The sequence below is a fragment of the Podarcis muralis genome, chromosome 3 (assembly GCF_964188315.1).
Source record: "Podarcis muralis chromosome 3, rPodMur119.hap1.1, whole genome shotgun sequence".
Classification (NCBI taxonomy): domain Eukaryota; kingdom Metazoa; phylum Chordata; class Lepidosauria; order Squamata; family Lacertidae; genus Podarcis; species Podarcis muralis.
In genome coordinates this window covers 121,994,451-122,019,899 of record NC_135657.1, presented here as the reverse complement: position 1 = coordinate 122,019,899, position 25,449 = coordinate 121,994,451, and the positions used below count along the sequence as shown (strand labels likewise).

The following is a 25,449-nucleotide window of genomic DNA, read 5'->3' as shown; positions in this document are numbered from 1 at the left end:
TGCAGCAACAAACAGTCACACAAACCTTTGGGAGGCAGAAAAGCAAGAGGGCATCAGAGGAGGGAGGGAAGGAAAGAGGGACAGAGTCTAGTGTTGCCCATGGCACACTGGTTGAAAACCCCTGAGACCAATGCTTTTTGGGAGAAGGCAGCTTCCAATGCAAATGCCCTTCTTTCCTCAACCATTGTTTTGAATACAGCCCGTACTCTTGCACATCCGTCTTATGCCTTGGAATCAGAAAGAGATGCATTGTGCAAAGAAACCTTGACATTGTTTAGGATATTTAACATACTTTATGAACAACTGTGGATGGATACCTTCTCACCAGGAGCCCCGGGGAAGCCAATTCCTGGAAGCCCAGCCTGCCCTTTTTCACCTTTCACACCTTTTGTTCCAGGTAACCCATGTTTCCCTGCCTCACCAGGAAGGCCTTGCACACCCTTTTCTCCTGATGGTCCTAAAAATAAAAGTTTGGATTATATTATATTTTTCTTTCTGAAAAGTAACATAATGTGTTAAAACTAATCTCAACATTTTGGTTACTGGGAAATGGGTGGGAAGTTAGCTGATGTATAATTCCAAATAGCCAAAGTTAATATTACCTGGGAGACCCATTTCTCCCATGGACCCCTTCTGTCCAGGAGCTCCTGGTTCACCCTGGTATCCTGGAGGGCCTTGGTCCCCTTTTGGCCCTAAAATGGAAAGGGGGTATTAAAAAATATATTGAACTACATGACTCATTAAAATATAATGTAAAGGTGCCTGCTAGATTATGAAAGAGCCCAGCAATGCTATAAAAGTAGAACTGTAATTAGTAGTCACACGCAGAGGCTTCACATTAGTGATAAAAAGGAAGTCAGGGTTTCATACCTGCTTGTCCAGGTAGACCAGGCTCCCCATCCTTCCCTGGCATTCCTGGTGTGCCAGGATCCCCTGCAGTTCCCTTCTCTCCTAATGGTCCCAGTTGTCCTAGAAAGCATAAAAATGGTGCTTTGTGTCATGGTTCTCTTTCTACCACATCTGAAGTATGTGAGAATCACTCTGAGAATAGCATGACAAATCAGTTGATATAAATTTAGTTATTCTGCTACTGTAATAAATAAATCAATCAAGAGATTATACAGAATATATAACTGAACTACAGCTTGACTAAATTTCAGTTTTCAACACTAATTTGTTGTTGTCTAGTCGTTTAGTCGTGTCCGACTCTTCGTGACCCCATGGACCAGAGCACGCCTGAGCAACAAAACATGTGAAATGGCAGCAGGGGCACAAGTATCTCTAAGTATGTCCAAGGTGCCTTTTTCTCATTTTTAATGGATTCAGGGAGTGGGAGCTTTTAGACAAGGAACACATAGAGTGGAATATCTTATATAGAGAGGATAAAAACATGAATGGCCTGACTTTTTGAAATAAAAAGCAATTATTTCATTATATTCTCCCTTGTTATATGTCTTGTTTCCCAGGATTTGCAACATAAAAGGTTTTTAATTGATTTTAACATATTATTTATTATATTGTAACCCACCTTCAGACTGCTTTGGCAAGTAGCATTATTTTAACAAAAACACATTTTCATAAGCTGGGAGAAGTGATCAGTAAGTATGTCTTATCCATTTCTATGTACATCTGAAGGGCTTTCTATTTTGCTGTGTGAGTGCATGCAGCTGCCGTCTGATTGCCTGCATTCGTTTATTCGCAACGTTAGACATTAGAGATCCGCAACATTTCATATTCAAGAATGCATTATTGGCCTCAGTTGCTAATAAAGATAAAGTAAAAGGTAATGGACCCCTGGGCAGTTAAGTCTAGTCAAAGGCAACTATGGTGTTGCAGCACTCATCTCTCTTCAGGCAGAGGGAGCTGGCGTTTGTCCACAGACAGCTTTCCAGGTCATGTGGCCAGCATGACTAAACCGCTTCTGGCGCAACAGGACACCGTGACGGAGATCAAAACACGCGGAAACGCCATTTACCTTCCCGCCACAGCGGTACTTATTTATCTAAGTATTTATCTAACTATTATGCTTTTGAACTGCTAGGTTGGCAGGAGCTGGGACAAAGCAATGGGAGCTCACCCCGCTGCAGGGATTCGAACAGCTGACCTTCTGATCGGCAAGCCCAAGAGGCTCGGTGGTTTAGACCACAGCGCCAACTGCATTCCTAGTTGCTAATATATGATGTGGAAATGAGAAGACAATTAGCAGCGTTTTTTAGCTCCTGTACAAAGCAAATGAAGAGACATCTACTTAACACAGAAGTGGTACGCTGTCTAAAGAATTTTGAGCCCTTATCAGCCTCAGTTGAAAGGAAAAAGGCAAGCTGACTGAAGAAGAGTTGAAAGTGTCACCCCTGAAGGGAAGGTATTTTCAATCAGAAGCCAGGAGAGTCCTGGAACTCCCTGAGGAACAACCCATGGAAACAGGCAAATGCTCCAGCGGCAACCAAAGGAGCCAAGTCGACAGACTTCCGGGTTAGCGCCATCGGCTAATGGCGGATTCCCTCCGAGCTCCGGAGGGAATCGGCTCCGCAGGATCAGGGTCTTACCGCTGCGGCGACGCGGGGACCCTTAAAAATCACAGGCGGTGAAGCCTGTGAACCTGGTGACTCGGCGGGCACCATTTGCGCCCCCCCGACCTGCGAAGGAGCCTTTTTAAAGGCTTCGGAACGGGGGACGGGGTGAGCGGCGCGGTGCTGAGAGTTGACTGCTTCTCCTGCGGAGTGAAGCCGCGCTGCCATGGCCGGAGAGTGCTGACTTCTTCTTGTGAATTGGACTTCAAAACAACAACCCGTGAGTAGTACGGAAATTGGATTTGCAAAGAAAATCTTTTCTGAATTAGGCACGATCGGGGAAGGCGCAAACAGGAAGTCCGTCTCCCCGTCCTGTAAACAACCTAAAGCAAGGACCTGCTAACTAAAGTCGAGAGAATCTTTTCTTTTTATTGGGCAAAAGACATTAATTTCACAATTTGGCACTATAAGAAATTGTACTGGAGGATAAGAGCTAATTTTGGGAGCTGAGGTGCCACCCCACCCCCCCGGACCCGGGAGTGATCCGCGAGAGAGCCTGTTGAAAAGGTATTGAAGAGTTTGACAGCTGTCAAACTAGCTGTCAAGACGGAAAAAGAGAACTTTGTTTCTGCTGCTTCTGCTGGCTATATTTGTTACAATTTGACTATACTTTGTTGAAAATAAGGAAGAACTGATACAAACTAATTTGATTTTTGGATTTGAACTGGAAGGAATACTAAGTAACCAAAATCCCTCTAGAGGGGGTTTTGGGACATTACAAGAATGGCTGAAGGAGGGAAAATTCAAGCTAAGTTGGACAGAGTCTTTGTTCTCTTGGGAAAGCTACAAGGCCAAATTGATGTTTTGGCTACAAATGTTCATAGAATCATAGAATCATAGAATCATAGAGTTGGAAGAGACCACAAGGGCCATCGAGTCCAACCCCCTGCCAAGCAGGAAACACCATCAGAGCACTCCTGACATATGGTTGTCAAGCCTCTGCTTAAAGACCTCCAAAGAAGGAGACTCCACCACACTCCTTGTTGCAACTCTGGATTTAACAGTAAACAAATTCATTGAATTTGATAAGGATTTGACTCAGGAAGCTTATGCAGCTGGACAAGAAGAGAAACTTGAGAGCTTTGAGATTGTGGAGAAAGAGATATATGTTGTTCCCAAGGAAAAGGAAGGAGGAGCTGTAATGTTGCTGAAGACAAAGGAGGGCCAGAGGCCTGACATGATGGCTACAAAGGAAAATAAGAACTTGATGGTGAAAATCTGGTCTGAATTGGAGACTGAAGAATGGAGAGATCTCCTTATGTGGAGATCTGAAGACCCAAGGATTACAATTTTGATTAAGGTGGAAGTTGGAGCTTTGGGAACATTTGGACTTGAAAGGAGTAAGAAACAAGATTCAGGCTCCACTTTTAAGTATGGAGGTCTGGCTGGAAGAAACATGGACCTTATTGGGCTAGAGCTTCTCCGAGATTTGGTGTTTAATACCAAGGACTACCAAAAAAACCAGCAGAGAGGAATTGAGAGAGAATTAAGAGCCTCGGACGTGAGATCTCCAGGCCGAAAATACTTAACTTGAAGCACATTTATCCTGAGGTATGACTGTACAGGATACAGGATGCACACCAATCTAGTGTCTGGGTAGGTACAGTTCCCCACAAATAACTGGCCCCCTCTCCCAAGTCAAATTCTAGCCCCCTTCCCCCAGGGTACACTCATCAGCATACTGCCAGTCCGTGTGCCAGCATCCCTTCTGCATCTGCTTCATTAGAAGGATCTTCTTCAGGGACCATTTGTTCACTACCACCCAGAACTAGTCCATGAGGCAGCCACACTAATATAAGATGGGGGACACCTGACTTCCGGGTTCTGGTAATGAGATATGTCGGCTTCCTAAGAGATCGGACAGCCAGTCATGCCAGTAATCCCCCTGAGGGTAAATGAGGGTAATTAACCCTGACTACCCTACCCTGGAGTGGGGGGGGGGGGCTGCGCCACCCGCAAACCGTCCGTTATCTGCGCTCCGCAACAAGATGCAGAGGCAGGGATGCTGGGTGATGCCCAAGGCACAAATTTGGCAACCCTCCAAACCCTCTCATCAGCCGGGAGTCCCTGTTTCCTAAAAATTAAAAGATTTGGCAAAAAAACAGGCATGTTCTGAATGGAAAGAGTTAAAAGAAAAATCTGCTAAACTATACAAAATTGGCAGAAAAAGATCAGATATGGTTAGAACAGCTCAGGCTGAGAAGGAAGGTGGTGATGGTAAAAGCTCTGATGCAGTAAGAAAAAGGATATCATCAGAAAAAGCCTCCTTCTCAATGGGGGAGGATTGGAGATTTTTTTATTGGAATTGCAAAAGGGGTGTACTTTAAAGAGGATGCATTTACTTGCATGGGATATTGCATACAGTTACATACAGTTTGAGAAGAGAGTGGCGGTGAAGTCTGGATGCCTGCTAGCTGTCTGAGCGCCCCGGAGAGCTGGTGTGGGTTTTTACAGGGAAACCACAACTATCTTTGTGTGACTTACTGATTGCCAAGTACACCCCTACAGTACATTTGAAACACCAAAGATTAAAGACAGTGAGAAGTCGCTAATTAATTTCAACCCTGGATGGAAGCCCAGAGCCTATTAGAACAACAATCAGCAGAAAAAGGAGGGGTCATTTTGTGCTTCAAAATATTAAGACTGAGAGCAATGTGGAAAAAGCCCCCTGCGTGATTATAGAAAAAAGGAATGGTCAAATAAAACAAGATAGTGAGTTATACCAGCGGCTGACTGATCGAGAGAGGAGATTGTCAATATCAGGATTGGAAAATTGTGAAGTAATAAAGAAGATAGCAGAAAAATAAAGGATGGGCATTTAGCTCTTGAAATCCAGAACATGGGAAGTCCCACTGAAATTAATTAATTTGGATAATATAATTGGCTGTATTGTTTTTTTGTTTTTGAATGTGGAAAGATCTGGTTTGATTTGTTATTAATATGTGTGGTTTTTTAAAATTGGAAAATGTATAAAAATTATTTACAAAAAAATAATAATAAGATGGGGGACACCTGGCCAACTAGTAGTACATGTGAAAAGGATCTGGGGGACACAAGCTTATCATGAGTCAACACTGTGATGCAGCAGCAAAAAAAAGCTAATGCTATTTTAGGCTGCCTCAATAGAAGTTGATCAGGGAAAGTCATTGTACCACTCTATTCTGCCTTGGTCAGACCACATCTGGAATACTGTGTCCAGTTCTGGGCACCACAATTTAAGATGGATAGAAGTGTGTGTACACATAGGCGCCGACTCCATGGGGCCTGAGGGGGCTCTGCCCCCCCAATAATTAAATTTTTTTTTGCGCGCCTTGGCTCCCTCGTCGCGCGCCTTGGCTCCCGCGGCCGGCGAGGGGAGCCCGGGCCGCGCGCGGCTGCTGCCGCCGCCGCCGCCTCTCCTGGGGGCGCCGCCTCCCCGGGCGGGAACGCTGCGGGTGCGCGAGGGAGGAGGGCGGCCCCCGGGGGCTGGGAGAGCCAGGCTGCCGTGGCCGAGAGGGCTGCTCTGCCGGGCGCCGCTGACATAATTTAAGAAAATTATCGCGCGCCTTGGCTCCCGCGGCCGGCGAGGGGAGCCCGGGCCGCGCGCGGCTGCTGCTGCCGCCGCCGTTTGTGGTCATGGTGGAGCTGCCGCCTAGGGAGGAGGGGAGAGGGGGCTGGCGGGGGGGGCAGGCGGTGAAGGGGGCTTGGCCGCTCTCTCTCTCTCTCTCTCTCTCGGGCTCTCTCTCTCTCTCTCTCTCGGGCTCTCCCTCTCTCTCTCTCGGGCTCTCTCTCTCTCGGGCTCTCTCTCTCTCGGGCTCTCTCTCTCTCTCGGGCTCTCTCTCTCTCTCGGGCTCTCTCTCTCTCTCTCTCGGGCTCTCTCTCTCTCGCGCGCGCTCTCTCTCTCTCTCGGGCTCTCTCTCTCTCTCTCTCTCTCTCGGGCTCTCTCTCTCTCTCTCTCTCTCTCGGGCTCTCTCTCTCTCTCGGGCTCTCTCTCTCTCTCTCGGTCTCTCTCTCTCTCTCTCTCGGGCTCTCTCTCTCTCTCTCTCGGGCTCTCTCTCTCTCTCGGGCTCTCTCTCTCTCTCGGGCTCTCTCTCTCTCGGGCTCTCTCTCTCTCTCTCTCTCTCTCGGGCTCTCTCTCTCTCTCGGGCTCTTCCCGCCCAGGGCTTGTGGGCATCTGCTCTGAGAGGAAGATGGAGGTGACTTCCCTTAAAGGTCATGGAATCATAGAGGTGGAAGGGACCCAAAGGTCATCCAGTCCAACCCCCAGCAATTCAGGACTCACAGCTAAAGCATCCCTGGCAGATGCCCTCCCCCCGACCTCTCCCTAAAAGCCCCTTCCCCTGTCTGACTGCTCTCACCACCAGAAAGGCCTTCCTAATGTTTTGTGGGAATCTCATTACGCCTACAGAGCTATATATGCAAATGGATCTACTTATTCTTTCCCTTGAAGATACATTGATTCGTTTGTTACTGTGGTTTCGATCAATACTTTCCAAAGATCTTTACATTTGTCCATGCATGATCTTTGTCTGAAAGCTCATGGGTTGCAGGAGTTGTCATAGGAGGTTATATTTTTGTCCTTCCAACTGTTATGGAAATTACAGGGGGGGGCACATCTTTAAAGTTGTTAAATGTTGCAAATATTATGTCTGAATGTACCCTTTCAACTTGACAGCTCAGGGAAGTTACCTACGGTAGATAAAATCCTGTAACACAATGTATCAGCCTTAATCATTTTGCAGATGTTAAGGGGGGGGGGGGCAGAGGCTGCAGCCACCATCCCTTTCCGGTGGGGAGGGGGCAGAGGAAAGACAGGAAGCTTTTCCCTGCAGAGTTAGACCCCTTGGCTGTGTGGCCCTCGGGTCCCTTCAAACTCCTGGGCGTTTTGCTGGTGGGGGGCTGCGTGGGGGCCTGGGCGATGTCAGAAGAGGAAGCTTGCAGGCCTGGTTGTCTGTTGGGGGCAGCAGGAAGAGGCGGAGGGCAGGATGTGCAGCCCCTGCCTGGCTTTCCTGTGGGACCAAGGAAGCGGCTGGGGGGGGGACTTGGCCGCTGGCCTTTGTTGCGGAGGCGGCAGTGTGGGAACGCCAGTCCCAAGGGCAGCCTCTGGGGTCTGGGTGCTGCTGCCTGTCTCCTGCCATGGACTTGGCGGGGGGGGGGCTGTGCTATTGGGCTGGCAGAGACTTAATGGGGGGCTGCCTCTCCCAGCCAAAGCTGACCCACAAAATTGCAACCCAGTGTGTGTGTTTGTGTGTGGGGGGAACCAGCCTGCGCAGGGTAAGCCCCGATGGGGCTCCTGGGCTCCTTCTGATGCATGAACATTGGAGGTTGTCCTTTACAGCTCAGCTCCCCAAGGGGCTCAAAGCCTCCCAAGTCCATTATCAGTCGGAGACGAATGAGTGGAAGCTGGAAGAAAGGGGGAATCTTTATTTTTCTGTTGAAACAGAGCCCACCTTCCCACTGACATTTGCAAGGAGGGGAGGACCCCAAACAAAGGTGTGCAGCAGCTTTGAAAGACTTTTCCGGCTCAACATCAGGAAGAGCTTTCTGACAATAAGAGCTGTTCAGACGGTCTCTGCTCCCTGGGAGAGGCTAGGTGGCCATCTGTCAGGGATGCTTGAGCTAAGATTCCTGCATTGCAGGGGGCTGGACTAGATGACCTTGGGGTCCCTTCTGTCTCTATGATTCTATGATTAGCATAATACAAGCATCTCAGGAAGAGGCATCTACCAACAGAAATCCAAGAGTGTGGCTTCTCTCCTGTCTGTCAAGGGACCTGCAGATGCTGGTTGCCTTACTTGGCCAGTTCCTTAGGACTGGTACATACAGTCATACCTCGGGTTACAGATGCTTCAGCTCAAGCATTTTCAGGTTATGGATGCACTGAAACCCAGAAGTACCGGAATGGGTTACTTCCAGGTTTCGGCACTTGTGCATGCGCAGAAGCGCTAAATCACAACCTGTGTGTGCGCAGACGCAGCAATGTGAGTTGCGAACACTGCGGGTTGCGAACGTGCCTCCCACATGGATCACGTTCGCAACCCGAGCGTCCACTGTACCTTGGTTCTCGAACAGAATGCGTTCCGGGAGTCCATTTGACTCCCGGAACCATTTGAAAACCAGAGTGCGGCTTCTGCCAGAGGAGCCCCCTGCAGCCAATCGGAAGCCGCACCGGATGTTCGCCCTCCAAAAATCATTTGAAAACCAGAACACTCACTTCCGGGTTTCGATTGTTCAGAAGCCGATTTGTTTGGGAGCCAAGGTGCTCGGCTTCTCAGGTACAACCGAACCTGAGTCCTTGGGGGCGCCGCCTCCCCGGGCGGGAACGCTGCGGGTGCGCGAGGGAGGAGGGCGGCCTCCGGGGGCTGGGAGAGCCGGGCTGCCGTGGCCGAGAGGGCTGCTCTGCTGGGCGCCGCTGACATTGGAACTTAGAAAACTTCCCGGGGCAGGACCCCGGTATGGGCCCCCCCAATATTTTTTATAAGTCGGCGCCCCTGTGTGTACAAGAGGACAACTAGGATGATCAAGGATCTGGAAACCTGAAGGAACCTGGGTATGTTTAGCCTGGAAAAGGGGAGACTGAGATGATAGCCATCTTCTAATAACTTAAGGGTTGTCACATGCAAGGCGGAACCAGCTTGTTTTCTCCTGCTCGGGAGGGCAGGACTAGAACCAATGAATTCAAGGTACAAGAGAGGAGATTCTAGCTAAATGTCAGGAATAACTTTCTGATGTTAAGTGCTGTTTGACAGTGGAAAAAGACTCCACTGGAGGGTGGCAGACAGTCCTTTCTCAGAAGTTTTTAAGCAGATGTTGGATGGCCCTCTGTCATGGATGCTTTATTGGAGATTCCTGCATCGCAGGCGGCTAGACTAGGTGACCCTCAGGTCTACAATTCTATGGTTCAATGAAGTCTAGAAGAGCCTTTTTCAGGTCTGAGGAAATAAAATAATGACCACCATTGAAAACTATAACTTTTTGTGCTGGTCACCTTTCCCCACCCTGCAAGTGTCCCTTGGAATGGGACACTCTGGGAAATTTAAAACTTCAAACAGCTCAAATAACTTTCTCTGATAAACCTGAAAATATTTGGCCACTTTTAAAAACTGATTTTTATTAAAGTTTTCACAATAAAATAAAAAATCTAGAACAAATAGAATTAAAAAGACAAGAGAGGATAGGAGAACAAGAAAATAAATAAAACGGGGGGGGGGGGGACATAGAGATAAAACACCAAAGAGGAAAAAAAACACCCTTCTGATTCTCTGTCTGATTTTCATCAGAAAAGGATGATTTAAGACATTCGGTCCATGTTACTATGCATCTTCTTCACTTTCTGTTAGACCATATGCAAAGATAAGAAGAGGTTTTTTTGCTGGTAAAGGAGGGTAGCTGACGATGCTAGCAAACCTTCTTGAGGTTCTTGTTTATTCTTTATTCTGCAGGATCTTTATTCTGATTTTTGAGACAAGCCAAACACTGAGGAAGGGGGTTCAGTGCATCAGAATGTGTTCAAAATAGAAGAGAAGTTACATGCAAAAGGCAGATGCTATTTAATTTTACAGACCTTTACTTCCTTTATCTCCTTTTTGGCCTTTCATGCTTTCCATGTCTACATGATCCATTTTTCCTGGCTCTCCTCGTAGACCAGCTTCACCCTTTTCACCCTTTGAGCCAGGATCACCTCTGAGCCCCACAGCTCCAGGAAAACCCCTGTCACCTGCAAAAAGCATGTGTTAGTTGAGCACAATTAAGCCTTCATGAATAATGATATTTTCCCTCCCAGAGCACAGAAAAAACATTCTCAAACCCTCCAAAGAGGCTTGTACATAGAAATGCACAATCAGATTGATACAGGATTTACTTCCAAGATTTGCACAGTGACAGAAAAAGGCAATCAGTTCGACAAGTACTGAATTCAGGAACAGGTTGCGAAGCAAAATTTGGGAGAGCAATTATGTGGCACCAGGCAGTGGCGGAGCTTCATGCTTCGGCACCGGGGGGGAGGGGCGGAGAGCGGGGGGGGCCTGGCACGTGTCCTGGGGGCATGGCACACCACCTGCGGGGATGTGATGCCCAGTGTGGACGGGGGGGGGGGGGCAGCCGCAATGGATCCTATTCTGTATCCCTGTGCTAGGAGGTACACATAAACTGCAACATTTTTCTGTACCTCCCACTTGTAGAAAGATTGCAGAGTGATGGAATTAAACCAGGGGTGGGGAACTTTTTCCAGCTGGCAAGCTGGATCCTGGTGTAAGGCAATTTTCCTTTGTGATTCTGCAAAGTAAGATCCAAACAGAGCTTGAGGTCAGTGCTGGTCAGCTGATAGGCCTTCAAGCTCTGCTTTGGCAGGAGTCAGGTGCACTATGAGGAACCTCATGAGGAACTCTGCAGCTCAGCCTGTTCAAGTTGTGGGCGAACATATCAGACGACACAGCGATTCTTCAAACAGCTCTTCTTTATTCTGAGGCCAGAACTGAACTAAACTGAAGGGCTCAGTCAGCCTGCTTATATAGAGCTCCAGTACCTTGTTACTGTAACAACTTGCTAAAACTATCCAATCACTGAACGTCACTTTTGATCCTTCATTTGCATAACTATCTACAGTATCCCCCTGCTGGCCCAGGGTGAGAACTTCAGTACATAACACCCCTCCCCACCGAGATAAAGCATTAGTTACAATCGTAATGGTTTCCTTATATACAGCACTACACGTAATAGTTCAATTAGGCACAAAAGCATATCGGTTACATTTCACATACTTAGACCAACAGTGATACATGTCCAACAACATAGTCCTTTAAATAAATTGGGCGCTTGGAAACTCCGCCAGACCGTCGGGGACTGGTAGCCAAGTCCAGGGGGCCACCCAATTCTTGCTGAGGCTGTGGTGCGACCCTAGGTGGCGTTGAAACCAAGTCCCCTGGATCCGCTGCTGTGGGTGGAACCTCCGCAAGTGGAGTTGGCGGAATGTCAGGCACGGCAGTGGTCTGAGTCTGTGGTAAGTCTGGCAGGCCCTCTGAAGTGGCTTGGTTCAGGTCCACGCCGGCAGTGGACCCGAGAGAAGTGTAGGTGGAGCCTCACCATCTGTAAGTGTCTGTTCCGGAGCCACGAGCGCAGTTGGGGGCACCACGGTAGTGTCCAAGTCCCCAACCCTGCGCCTAAGCTGGTCTATGTGCTGGCGCCACAAGCGTCTGTCTTTGAGCGCCACCTGGTACGAGCGAGGTCCAGTGACTCCCACTACTGTGGCTGGCACCCAAGGAATGTCCCCCACAAAGTTCTGGGCAAAGACCTGGTTTCCTGGAACAAATGACCGTGGTGCGTTGGCACAGCCTGGGGGTTCGGCCACAGCAAAGTCCGGGTGCAGCCGGTCGAGCAGGGACCTGAGGCGGTGCCCCATAAGCAGTTCAGCAGGACTCCACCCTGTGGCTGCATGAGGGGTGATGTGTTGCACAAACAAGTATTCGGCGACCCGCTCATACCAGTCTCCCTGGTCCAGGCGCCCCAGTGCCTCTTTTGCCGAGCGCACCATTCTCTCTGCTTGCCCGTTGCTGGATGGATGAAATGGTGCCGTTAGGGCATGGTGGATGCCCAGTCCCAAAAGGTACCGCTCAAAAGTGCCTGACGTGAACTGCGGTCCGTTGTCGGAGACAAGGACATCAGGACACCCATGCGTCGCAAAGAGGCCTCGCAGCACCCGGATGACGGCCTCAGTAGTGGTGGCATCAGGGCCACCTCCAGCCATTTGGAATAGGCGTCCACCACTACCATAAAGGTCCGGCCGTGAAAGGGGCCGGCCAGATCGATGTGCACCCTCGACCAGGGTGTCTTGGGAGTCTCTCAGGGGTGTCCCTTAGCTGCCGGTGGTGCAGGCCTCGATTCTTGGCACGCTTGACAGGCAGAAACCCAGGCAGTGATGGCATCGTCCATGTTAGGCCACCAGATGTAACACTGAGCCAACGCCTTCATTTTGACGATTCCCGGGTGGCCAATGTGCAGAGCCTCAAGGACGCGTTGACGGAGTCTTTGGGGAATCATGACGCAGTCTCCCCACAGCAGACAGCCGTGATGAGCTGAGAGTTTGTGTTGTCTGGTTGCGAAGGGCTGGAACTCTGATGCAAAAGGCCCTTGTGGTCACCCCCTCCACACCCAGTTAAGCACATGGCTGATGGTGCGATCCTGGGCAGCTGCGGAGGCCACAGTGGCAGCCGATACAGGCGCTGCCGGAATATCCTCAATCAGGAGGAGCGATGAAGCAGGAGCCGGGTCTTCCACAAACGCTGAAAGAGGGCAACGGCCGAGGGCGTCGGCATGGCCCATTGATTTCCATGGGTGATGGACGAGCTGGTAGCGGTAGGCAGCCAGGAAAACAGTCCATCACCATGAGAGGACCGGTGGAGTTGGTCGATCACCGGCGAGGAGGCCCAGGGGCGGCTTGTGGTCAGTGATGAGGTCGAAAGTCCTGCCGTAGAGGTATTCATGGAACCTCTTCACTCCAGCCACAAGTGCCAGTGCCTCCTTGTCAAGCTGGCTGTAATTCCGTTCAGTCAGAGATAGCATCCTGGAAAAGTAGGCGAGCGGTGCTTCTCTTCTGTCTGGAAAATGGTGACTAAGGACAGCGCCAATGCCAAAAGGTGAGGCGTCGCAGGCAAGGATCAGCGGCCTGGCTTCACTGTACTGTACCAGCACACTATCCGATGAAAGGAGAGAGTTGACCACGTTGAAGGCGGCCTTCTCCCGATGACCCCAGGACCAAGGTGTCTTCGTGCTGAGGAGTCGGTGAAGAGGCTCAGCCACCGTGGCCTTGTGGGGCAGGAACATGTTATAAAAGTTCAGCAGTCCCAGGAACGCCTGCAACTCTGTCTTGTTCTTTGGGATGGTGGCCTGCTGGATAAAGCGAATCTTGGATGTGGTCGGGTGAAGGCTGGAGGCATTGATAAGATAGCCCATAAACTCCACCTGTGGAACGGCGATCTGGCACTTCTCCCTCTTTACCTTGAGCCCGGCCTCCTGGAACCTGGTCAGCACAGCGCGGAGGCGCTCGAACAGCTGCTGTTGTGAGTCTGCGGACACCAAGACGTCATCAAAATATGGTACCACGCCCGGAAGCCCTTGCAGGAGACGCTCCATAAGGCTTTGGAAGATGCCAGGAGCCACACTCGCCCCGAACTGCAAACGGAATGCCCCTTGGTGGGTGATGATCGTCTGGGCTTCAGCAGTGGCATCATCGACGGGCAATTGTTGATAGGCTTGGGCAAGGACCAGCTTAGCAAAGACCTTACCCTCACCCAAGGAATGCAGCAGGTGTTGAACAACAGGAACTGGGTAACGTGCTGCTGAAGTGCCATGTTGATCGTGCAGATTCTCACTGACCCGTCCGGCTTGACAGGTGTGACAATGGGGGTTTCCCATTTGGCGTGGTCAACCGGCTCCAAAACTCCTTGGGCGATCAGCTTGTCCAGTTGTTCGTCCACCTTAGCCTTGAGAGCAAAAGGAACCCAGCGTGGCTTAAGCTTGATGGGGGCAACTTGTGGATCAAGGCTAAAGGAGATGGGCGTACCTGTATATTGCCCCAAAGTGCCGTCAAAAACCTCGGCAAAGTCTTTGACCAGACCCTCAGTCTCTGCGTTAGAGATGCAGTTGATGCCAGTGACTTCCAGGCCGAGGGCATCAAACCAGTCTAGCCCTAGGAGGCTTGGCCGCTGACCTTCGACCACCACCAGTCGGAGCAGGCCCGAAAAATCCTTGAAGGCGATCCGGAACCGGCCAATGCCTAGCACGGGAATGTCGTTTCCCTGGTAGTCTCTCAGGTGTACGCTGTGAGAGTCGAGTTGCCTTTTGGACACTCTGGGTACCAGTCTTTTGATGGTGCTCCAAGACACGATGGACAGAGCAGACCCGGTGTCGATCTCCATGTCACATGGAGCTCCTTCAATGAGCACAGTGACGTTCAGCTTGCGTCGCGTAGGCGAGTCGGTTTGGCCAATCGTGGTTCCAGACGGGCAGCGGCAGTTGGTGAGAGCGAAACAGCTTTCCTTGGCGGACTGGAATGAAGACTTGGACTTGCGAGTCGGTGAAGGGGGAACACTTCCGACAGATGGCACCTCTGAATCGACACTTGGCACGGGAATGGTTGCCTCCACAGCCGGCACATTCCGATTGGCCCTTGGACTTCTTTTGGAACTTCCTGCACTCCCGCTTTGTCTGGTGCACATCATCGTCTTCACTGGAGGATGCCTCATCACTGCTGGTCTCTTCATGATGCACTGGAACTGGCTTCCTAGCAAGACGCGGGCTGCTGGCCTTGCGGATCTCCTGGGTGGAGCATTCTGCAGCTTCCGAGGCTACAGCCTCCTCAATGGCTTTCTGCAGCGTGAGGTCTGGCCTGGCGAGGAGACGCCGTTGCACACGGATGTCCCAGACCCCACAGACGATTCGATCCATCAGGGCATCGTCTAAGTCTCGGAACTCGCAGTGCATTGCAGCCTGTTGGAGGGCGGTGGTGTAGTTGTTGATTGACTCCCCCTCTGCCTGGTTCCGGTGGTAGAACACATGGCGGGCAGCAATCTTGGACGGCTTTGGTGCATAGTGGTTGCGGAGCTTCTCTTGGATCATGTCCCACCATGTTTCCTGGACTGCTACAGGTGCAACAAATGCTCGGGCCGTCTTGAACACCTCAGGCCCACAGAGGCTGAGGAATAGGCCCTGCTTACGCTCCTGTGATACTTGCGTCAGCTCGTTGGCTTGGAGGTAGCAGTCAAACTGAGCAAAGTAGGAGTCCCATGATTCAGAGGCTGGCACAAACGGCAGTAGAGGCACAAGTGAAGCCATGATTCCGATGCCGGAGAGAAGGGCGATGGATGGAACACGCAGTGTTTCCCAACCGGTGTTCCGCGGCACACTAGTGTGCCGCGAGACGTTGCATGGTGTGCCGCGGGAAAAATTAAAAAATTCGAAAGATATCCGGAGAGGCGGCCTTCAGGCGAGTTTTAATTTTAATTTTCCTTCTCCCACTTAATGCCCCACGCTCGCCCGAGCAGCTTGCAGTCCTCGGTAACCACGGCGACCCGAGGGAGGGGAGGGAACAGGGAAGTCGAGGGCGGCGGCGAGCCGCGATGACGTCAGTGGGCCGTGCTGCCTCGCCCTGGCACGGTGTGAGAGCCCCGGCTAGTGGCGCGAGCTTCGGAATAAGTGGGATCCGCGTGCGCGAGACCGAGATCGCGGGTAAGGAGCTCAGTCCTGGGCAGGAGGAAGTGGGGCCGCGCGTGCGGGCCACATCCCCACAGAGAGCGAGCCTCCCCCGGCCCACCACTCCGGGCAGGTCCACTCGCATGAGGGGGCGGCGATGGCGACGGCCGGCAGCTTGCCTGCAACGCCATCCCTCGAGCAGGCGAGGAGCCCGGAGGCTACCAGATGCGAGTCCTCTTTCCCACCCTGCTCGGGAGTCCAGAGCACTTGGTCGCATTCAGGATCTAGAGTGGGGAAGCGGGGCTTGTGTCTGGGCTGGACACATTGGGCTGCCTGTGCCGCTCGACCTGCGGGGAGAAATCAGGGTGGGAGTCACGACCGTGAGGCAGGGCTGCCAAGTGTGGCAGAAGAGGACACGGCCGTCGCACCTGTCCTTAGGTAGGAGCTTCTTCCGTGTCGACCTGCTGCCCTAAAGTCTTGGCTTTTTTCTTGGCTTCTTGGCGGTTGGCACAGAAGGAAGGCAAGGGGGAGGGGAAAAAATTGAAACTTACACTTTCGTGCGTCCCTCCCGGCGTGACGCTGCGCACTGACGTCACGGGGCTGTAATGGTGGTGTGCCTCGAGATTTTTTTCATGAAACAAGTGTGCCTTTGCCCAAAAAAGGTTGGGAAACACTGCTCTAGCCAGAACGGTCAGCTCTGAATTGGTTCTGTTCAGTGATTTCGCTCAGTGATGCAGCTCAGTGATTCAGCTCAGTTCAGAGGGTGGCTGCATCTGGCTGATGTCCTTCCATCCCACCTTCGTCGCCATTGTTAAGTTGTGGGCGAACATATCAGACGACACAGCGATTCTTCAAACTGTTCTTCTTTAGTCTGAGGCCAGAACTGAACTAAACTGAAGGGCTCAGTCAGCCTCCTTATATAGAGCTCCAGTACCTTGTTACTGTAACAACTTTCTAAAACTTTCCAATCACTGAACGTCGATCCTTCATTTGCATACAAACTATCCAATCACTGAACGTCACTTTCGATCCTTCATTTGCATTACTATCTACAGTATCCCGCTGCTGGCCCGGGGTGAGAACTTCAGTACATAACACAGCCAATCCCAGCAAGTTTGCTGTTACAGCCTCCTTTGCCAAGGAACAACCCAGAGCATACTTAAAAGATCCCGATTGCTTGTTGGCAGCCAAGACTCTTACCTGTCCCACACCTAACATCACAGATGACGTCAGTTGTGGAGCAGGAGGGTATTCTGTGACAAAGTGGCCTCCCTGGCCAAAGGGGCACAAGCTGGACCTAACCAGGCCTGTGGACCAGTGTTTCCTCACTCCTGAATTAAACCAAAGGCCTCACTTCACTTGGCCAGTTAAGCTACAAATTGCTCTTACCTTTTTCACCTGGAGCTCCAGAAGATCCTGAAGGACCAGGAGGACCCTGGCTTCCAGGTGTGCCCATAACTCCCATTTCTCCTTTGATTCCTAAACCCAAATTGGAACAACTGTTTACATTTCTGTGACTTTTCTAATACATTGCAATTTCACTCTAACAGTTCTGCCCAGAAGGCTTTATTGCTGAGCTCAGACCAGTTCCATGCATCTATGTTACAATCATCTTAGCTATGTGTTCTATTCCCCGTAAATATTGCATGAACTCATACACTGACATACTTTAAAAAAATAAAAAATAAACTAGACAAGATACAGTACTGTACATATAGTGTCTCCACTTTCGATTCATAGTCTTTTTCACAGGTTATTAATGTCATGAACATCTTATGGCTGAAAGAAGAGGGGATATTGTTTTATCATTCTATTGCTTAGTACTAATGTGGGATTTGTGTCAGCATCACATAGGTAGGTCTAGACATACCTAAGACAATTTGGGTAATGAGTTACTTTTTCATTTATAGTTCCTTTCTCATAAGTGTGTTGGTAGTTACAAAAAGATAAATAACACACATTTATGTGATTTGTTAGCCACCCTTCACTGTAAGGCTTGGTTATAGCAATATACCATATTTTTCCGTTTATAAGTTTTTTTAACCAAAAAATTAGGTTTAAAATTGGGGCTTGTTTTATACACGGGTAGTGCTGTGGAGTGTTTTCTTAATTTGGAGTCCCCCAAAATAGGGGGCATCTTATACAAGGGGGTGTTTTATACATGGAAAAATACAGCAATTGTGCAATTTGAAAACAAGTAAAACAGTTTGTAAAGAATTACAAAAACAAGTAAAAAAACCAACCTGAAGCGAAAACAGCATAATATAAGTTAAGCATAACAGAAGAGGTGGGTCCCACAAAAACACCTTTCAGAAATGTGCATCTTAAGCATATACCAGAAAATGCATACTGAAGATACTAGCAAGAATTCTGCAGAGAGGACCGTTTAGGGGCTGCCACAGAGAAAGCCCTCTCCCAGGCTGCCATTTTCCACACCTGTGAAGGTGGATGAAGGTGTTTTTTTAAAAAAGAAAACATAAGCTTATTTCTGGGTTTTATTGTTTGCTGCATACCGTATTTTTCGCCCTATAAGATGCACCGGCCCATAAGACGCACTTATTTTTTTTGGGGGGGGGGAATAAAGGGGGGGATTATTTCCCCCCTGAGCCCCAAAGAGCAAAGAAGCCAAGACAGTGAGCGGGACCCCAGCTTCCCCCGACCCCAGAACGGGTCCAGGAGTGATGGCGAGGTTGTGCAACCTCGCCTTCGCTCCCGGAGCTTGCTTGCGGGGCTGGGAGCTGAGGGCGGGGAAGCCCGAGCTTCCCCCAACCCCAGAACAGGCTGTTGCCCGCAAGCCTTGCGTGCCCGGGGGAAACTCCCCCCGAGCGTGCAAGGCTTGCGGACACCTGTGCGAAGCACGCGGCGTCCTCCGGAGGGCGCCCTGTGCTTCGGGCTGCAGGCTGCCACCTGCAAGCCTTGCGAGTCTGCGGGAACTCCCGCCGGGCTCGCAAGGCTTGCGGATAGCTTCCTGAAGCCTGGAGAGCGAGAGGGGTCGGTGCGCACTGACGCCTCTCGCTCTCTAGGCTTCAGCGAAAGCCTGCATTCGCCCCATAGGACGCACACACATTTCCCCTTCATTTTTGAAGGGGAAAAAGTGCGTCCTATAGGGCGAAAAATACGGTATTTATTGGGTTAAATTGTATTTTGAATAGTTTTATTTTCTTTATCTAGATTAAAACCATATGCCTTCTTATTGTTTTAAATGACTGGAGCATTGAATGGCAGGATATAAACTATGCAACCAACAGAATGAACCAATATAATTGAAAATATGATTTGTTTGAACTTTGTATATTTTTTCATTTGTATGGGATGCTGAGTGTGCTTATAGTTCCATTGGGATGTGAAGTTTTTACTGAATTTGCCACTTACATGACATTCAGGTTCTAGGATGCCTGCTTTAGATCAGAAATGTAGAAAGTAGCTACAAAGAATAGGCATAAATGCAAGTTTTTCCCCACTCATATTTATGAATTACATAAGCAGGGTCAGGGAAGTAGCCAGTGTAAAATGGACTACTGTGAATGTACATCTCTTGAAAACAGCTTAAAATTTCAAGGGCACTTCTCTCTGAAACCCTTTGACAACATCCTAATTGCTCTTTGTTTTTCATGGATTTTTTTTTTGTCAGGCATGCATTTCTTTTTCAAGCATAATCAAGATACTCAGTACTTTGTATCCCTTTGTATTTTTGAAATGAAAGTGCTCTAAACAAAGGAGGAAAAGTACAGAGTTCCATTTCCTTCTTTCTCATGATACTCCTTATAGAACCACATGTTTCACTCTGTAGAAGAGAGGATAATATGACAGACAATAAATAGTCACTGGAAGGAAGGAAGAATGTGTACCTGGGGCACCAGGGCGCCCTTCTTGTCCTTGTGGGCCAGGCAGGCCTGGCAGCCCTTGTAATCCTGGCAGCCCCGGAGATCCTTGGCTACCTTTATCTCCTTTGGACCCTGGCATGTCTAGCCCAGGAACACCCGGGTAGCCTCTTTCCCCTTTGCTTCCTGGAGGTCCTGCAGTAATAAAGAGAAAATGATACAAAGTGGCTCTTGATAATAAAATGTCCAACACAAGTAAGAAGAAATGACACATGGCTCAAAAATGTGGGTCCTTGCATTTGGATTAATCGTTCTACCCTATTCATTTTTGTTCTCCTGCTACTATTCATGTCAGGTTACTGATGAAAGTTAAGAACCTTATAATGCAACAATTATTGCAAAAAAAAAAAAAGTACAAACTTTCATTATTCAAGAAATAATAATGAAACAAAACTTGACTTTTCCTAAATGAAATCTTCTGTCAAATTTGAATGTATTGTTTTAGAAGAATACTAAGACTGCAACCCTGTACACAGTTTCCACTGAATTTCTTCGGCGATCATTTCTGGCCAAGTAAGATAGTTTTCCATGAACAGTGAGTCCGTAAGTGACTGTGGAGGTCAATTCTGGAGGGCTAAGGACTACTGCAATACTATAACTCCATGCATGTCTACTCAGACATAAGCTGCACATTGTTCATAGGAGGAGTACATAAATGTTCTAAAATCAATCATCCTGCAGTTTTATTCTGATTGCTGACAAAACTCAGAAACATAAATATACACACAGTTCCTTAAAAAGAGAATTGCACAGTGCACATCCAAATGAATGTATTTTGTTTAAATGTATGTTACACTGTATATCTTACAAACATAAATGGAAAGGGAACAAATACAAAAGGAACAATTTACCTATTGGTCCCGGAGGACCAGATTGTCCTGGAACCCCAGGAGGGCCAGGAGGGCCTATTCCTGGTAAACCGGGGGAGCCCTGTAGACCTGGTATTCCAGAAGGACCAGGGTCACCTAAGTGGAAAATCAAACAGTGGTAGCAAGTTAACTTGGGTATTACTAGTTACAGGTAGGTAGCCGTGTTGGTCTGCTGTAGTCGAAACAAAATAAAAAAAATCCTTCCAATAGCACCTTAGAGAACAACTAAGTTTGTTATTGGTATGAGCTTTCGTGTGCATGCACACTTCTTTAGATACTAATTATTACTAATTAGTATACTTCTTATTACTAATTAGAAAGATTATTTGCCTTTGACTCTTTACCCGCTGCTTTTCAGGAGAAGAAATGGTTAAGGAGTAAGCCCTACAAAAATCTGGAGTACAGCCCCTAAGGTGCTTGGATGGCACCTTGTACCCCTCCTCCTGGCAACTTCTGCAGCCAAGCTGGTACCAAACACCTTGCTCTGCTTTCCTTTGGACCACAGCAGTGAGACCAAGATCTCCATACACTCAGGTCCTCCATATACACTGACCAGGCTTGCACCCCAGGGAGGTTACTTTCGTACTGCAAACACAGCAAAAACAATGCAGGAGCTACCGGTCTCTGCAGCCACAGTAGGTGCTTTTCCAGCAGTTTGACTTCACCCCAGAGATGCACTCCATTGTATCTTGAGATAGACGAATGTCAACAACAACTCTTTGTAGAATGAATGAGTGAATTATTTATTTCATTTATGAAATGCTTCCCATGAGGTATCCCAAATGATTTACAATACTCCATATACCCTCAATGTCACTAACACTAAAACCTTACAAACATTTATTTGGGAGTCCCTTTTAATTTAATGGAACCTACAACTGAGTAAATCTATTGTATAGGGCCAACATGGTGCTTCCATTGTTGTATTTTGAAAATCAAATGGGAGAAAAGACTTCCCTGAAGTGAAGAAAGGAGAAATAACAAGGAGAGATTGAGAGTAATGTGGGAAATAAATGAGGTATAAGGCCACCCAGGTTATGTTTGGCCATAAATGTCACCTAATGTTAATTATTGACGCAGGGGGGAAACCCTGCATCATAACAATTTAGCTAGTAATGGCAAAAAGCTTACCATGGGATCCTGGCTGGCCAGTCACACCTGGAAATCCTTTTTCTCCTGGTATGCCAGGTAAGCCTCGATCACCTTTTGATCCAGGAAGGCCATCTCGTCCTTGTGGGCCAGGAAAACCTTTAGGGCCTGGGAGACCTAATCCAGGTTCACCCTTAACGTATTAGAATAATCAGACATTAATAAAATGAAAGCAAGCATCCCATCAACAAATAAGGACAACACTGCAATCCAGAGAGGATTCTTACACAATCTGTCTTTAATACCATAGACCATGGTGTCCTGGATCAAGTGGTGTGTAGGAAGGGCACTGGAGGCACAGTTCCTCCTTGCATGGTTGAGTCCAGTGAGTAGCAAGAGGAGAGTGTTCTTTGGCTCCATGGCACTTGTTCTGTGGGGTTCTGCAGGGCACTATTTAGTCTCTACTGCTATTTTACAGTGGTGGATGAGAGACAACAAACTGAGTCTGAATCATGAGAAGATGGCAGCTCTGTGGGCAGGTGATTCCTGGGTCTGGAAGAGTTGGACTAGTTGCCCATTCCAGATGGGATTGCACTTCTTAAAGAACAGGGACACAACTTGTGGGGAGGTCCATCTTTGTCATTAGAGGCCCAAGTGACCTAGGACTACATTTACCAGCCCCATTTTGTATGCCACCTATAGATGAATCTGAATTGGGATAACCTAGCCGCTGCAGTCCAGGCATGGCTATCCATGACAATGGATTACTGCAATGTGCTCTATGTGGGGCTGCCCTTGGGCCTGCTCTGGAAGCTCCACCTAGTGCAGAATGCAGCTGTGAGGCTGCATGATGGGGGTAAATTCCATCAACATATTTTTGTAAACCGCTTTGAGGGTTTTCTCTCTCTTTTTACAATTAAGCAGTGACCTCTGCTAAACATTTACACCGTCTGGCTATATTTTACTGAGCCAGGTCCATGTTTCTTGTGTAAAGTCCCAAATGACTTGGGTGCACAATACCTTATGGCCTGACAAGAGTTATATCTTGGCTCGATTACTGAGATAATCCAGTGGAGCACTGCTACTTGTTCCCCCTTTACAGAGGCTTGACTGCATTCAGCTAGAAGCTGAGCATCTAGTCTAGCCATTTCTATGCAGTGGAAAACTCTTCCATCAAAGATTCAGCAGGCATCCTTGTTACTGACTTTCAGATGTCTCTTTAAAACCTTTTCATGCTAACAAGCTTATGCAGCTTTTTAAAACTTTCTTGTTTTGAATTACTATTTTGTATTGTTTTTATGTTGTTTTATTGTCGACTCACAACTTGCACGGGTGTCATGTTCCAGTCATAGCATGTAAAGCCAAAATGGTATATTGTCACCCCCAAATGGAACACCCAACGGTTCTTACCCCACCCCAAGCAAGGGGCCATCTGACATCTCAGAAGAGTCTCCCAGAGTCAGTAAGCAAGGTGGAGATCTTAAAAGCTCTTTTGGCACCAGGAAAACCTGGTGTAAAAGCTTTTAAGCTTTCCATGTGTTTCATTTGTGCCAGCCAGTCATCACGCATGTAAAGTTGAAACTGCAAATTAAATGCATGTAATTTGCATGCATATGCCTAAAGTCAATAATAATAATAATAATAATAATAATAATAATTTTATTTATATCCCGCCCTCCCCAGCCGAAGCCGGGCTCAGGGCGGCTAACAACAATCAAATAATCAAACAGTCAAATAATCACACATTCTAAAAATATTTCATTATCTCTGTCTCTTGTGACAGAGCATTCCACCAGATTGGAGCCGCAGCCGAGAAGGCCCTGGCTCTAGTTGAGGCCAGCCTAACCTCTCTGAGGCCTGGGACCTTGAGGATGTTATTATTTGCAGACCGTAGGTTTCTCTGTGGGGCATACCAGGAGAGGCGGTCCCGTAGGTACGTGCAACATACCTGTGTGTGTGTGTGTGTGTATAAAATCCACACCTTGAAACCTGGAGTAGGCTGAAGCTTTCATTTCTGGAGATTTCCACTATAAAGATGAATGTCCTCACCAAATTAATATTTTTATTTCAAATGATCCTAATACTGGGTGAAGCAGGCTGCCTCAAGACATGACAAAATGAGATCTCCAAGTTTTTATGGGAAGGGAGAAGACCCAGAATCAAACACCTAATTTTAATTGATATAAAGGACAGAGGAGGCTTTTCCCTAACCGATCTGAAATTATACTATGAGGCAGCCTGCTTCACTTGGTTAAGGTAAAGGTAAAGGTACCCCTGCCCGTACGGGCCAGTCTTGACAGACTCTAGGGTTGTGCGCTCATCTCACTCTAGAGGCCGGGAACCAGCGCTGTCCGCAGACACTTCCGGGTCACGTGGCCAGCGTGATGAAGCTGCTCTGGCGAACCGGCACCTGAGCAGCACACGGAAACGCCATTTACCTTCCCGCTATAAAGCGGTACCTATTTATCTACTTGCACTTAAGGGTGCTTTCGAACTGCTAGGTGGGCAGGAGCTGGGACCGAACGACGGGAGCTCACCCTGCCGCGGGGATTCGAACCGCAGACCATGCGATCGGCAAGTCCTAGGCGCTGAGGTTTTACCCACAGTGCCACCCGCGCCACCCGCCACTTGGTTAGAGTGGTGTATTTTGCAAGACCCGGACCTCCTAGACTTGGAGAGTTTTGATAATCGATGGGGATGGCACGCATACCTAATTTATGGGACAGCCAAAATACATAGAAATTTTACAGATCATATGATCAGGAAATTTGTTAGAACCCAAAGTCCCATGGTGGACATCTCTAACAGAAGCCTCTGCAGTGAAAAGGAGAAATCTGGCCTACATATAAAATACTCTTAAAGAAAGAAGACAACCAAATAAGACTAAACAGCTTTGAGGAACTAAGAGTATATTTCTGATTGGTTACAATACCATTAAATATTTGAGAAATTTTAATCTGATAAACAAAAGGGTTTTGCAACAGAAATTTCAAGATTTGAATCTGAGCTAGTAAATTCCAAAAGCAAAGCCTTCTCTAAAATGTACAGCGCCCATGGTCAAGTGGTCGCAAGACTTCAGGTATGCAATAACTATGTCCCAACGGGAAATTTTTTGGAAAATAATTGGAAGTTCACAGCTTGTTATACCCTAAGAGAGAATTTTTTAAAAAATGCAACATCAATGATATTTAATGCCCTGGAAACTTTCTAAGATGTATAAGAGTGTCCTAAGCGACTGCTGGAGATGTGGAGAAAAACCAGGCACTTTTTACCACATGTGGTGGCAATGCAAAGAAAATTAAGGCGTTTTGGGAAGACATCCACTTAGAATTGCAAAGAATGTTAAACATCTCCTTCGATAGAAAACCAGAAGCTTATCTTCTGGGAATTACAGGTTTGGACACTCCTTTAAAAAAAAAAAAGGATATATTTTTATATGCCATGGTTGCAGCAAGAGTTCTAATTGCTGCAAATTGGAAATCTGATAAACTTCCATCTACGCAAGAATGGATGCAAAAACTGACTGAATATGTGGAACTAGACAGCTTATCTGAAAAAATAAAGAATAAACCAAAACAGACATTTGTATCAAAATGGGAAGTCTTTAAAATATATTTGAAAAATGTTTACAGTAGCTTGAATTCCGTTGCATTTGACTAATATCAGTAGTAGCCTTAAGAACGATGTGAGACCTAAGACAAATTAAGAATTAGTTAAAATATGATGACAGTTTGTATTGGCAGCAAGTTATGTGTAATTGAATTAAGAAGTAGATGGGAGGTCCGGCTTATAGTTAAAAGATTATTTTTCACTTTAATGTTTTGTGTTTTTTAGTTCTTTTATTATGATTTCTACTTGTTTTTCATTTGTTAACGG

At 47.9% G+C, this 25,449-nt stretch overlaps 1 protein-coding gene across 1 annotated transcript in view; it reads right to left on the bottom strand.

Moving 5' to 3' along the window:
• COL4A1 (collagen type IV alpha 1 chain) overlaps positions 1-25,449 on the bottom strand; it is a 175,439-nt gene that overhangs the window by 47,678 nt on the left and 102,312 nt on the right. Inside the window, exons 30-37 of the mRNA XM_028721789.2 lie at positions 21,616-21,766; positions 20,467-20,580; positions 19,583-19,750; positions 17,124-17,213; positions 10,114-10,266; positions 871-969; positions 603-692; positions 318-457 (exon numbers count right to left, since the gene is read on the bottom strand). Coding sequence (XP_028577622.2) covers positions 318-457; positions 603-692; positions 871-969; positions 10,114-10,266; positions 17,124-17,213; positions 19,583-19,750; positions 20,467-20,580; positions 21,616-21,766 — 1,005 coding nt within the window. The remainder of the gene's footprint in view (positions 1-317; positions 458-602; positions 693-870; positions 970-10,113; positions 10,267-17,123; positions 17,214-19,582; positions 19,751-20,466; positions 20,581-21,615; positions 21,767-25,449) is intronic.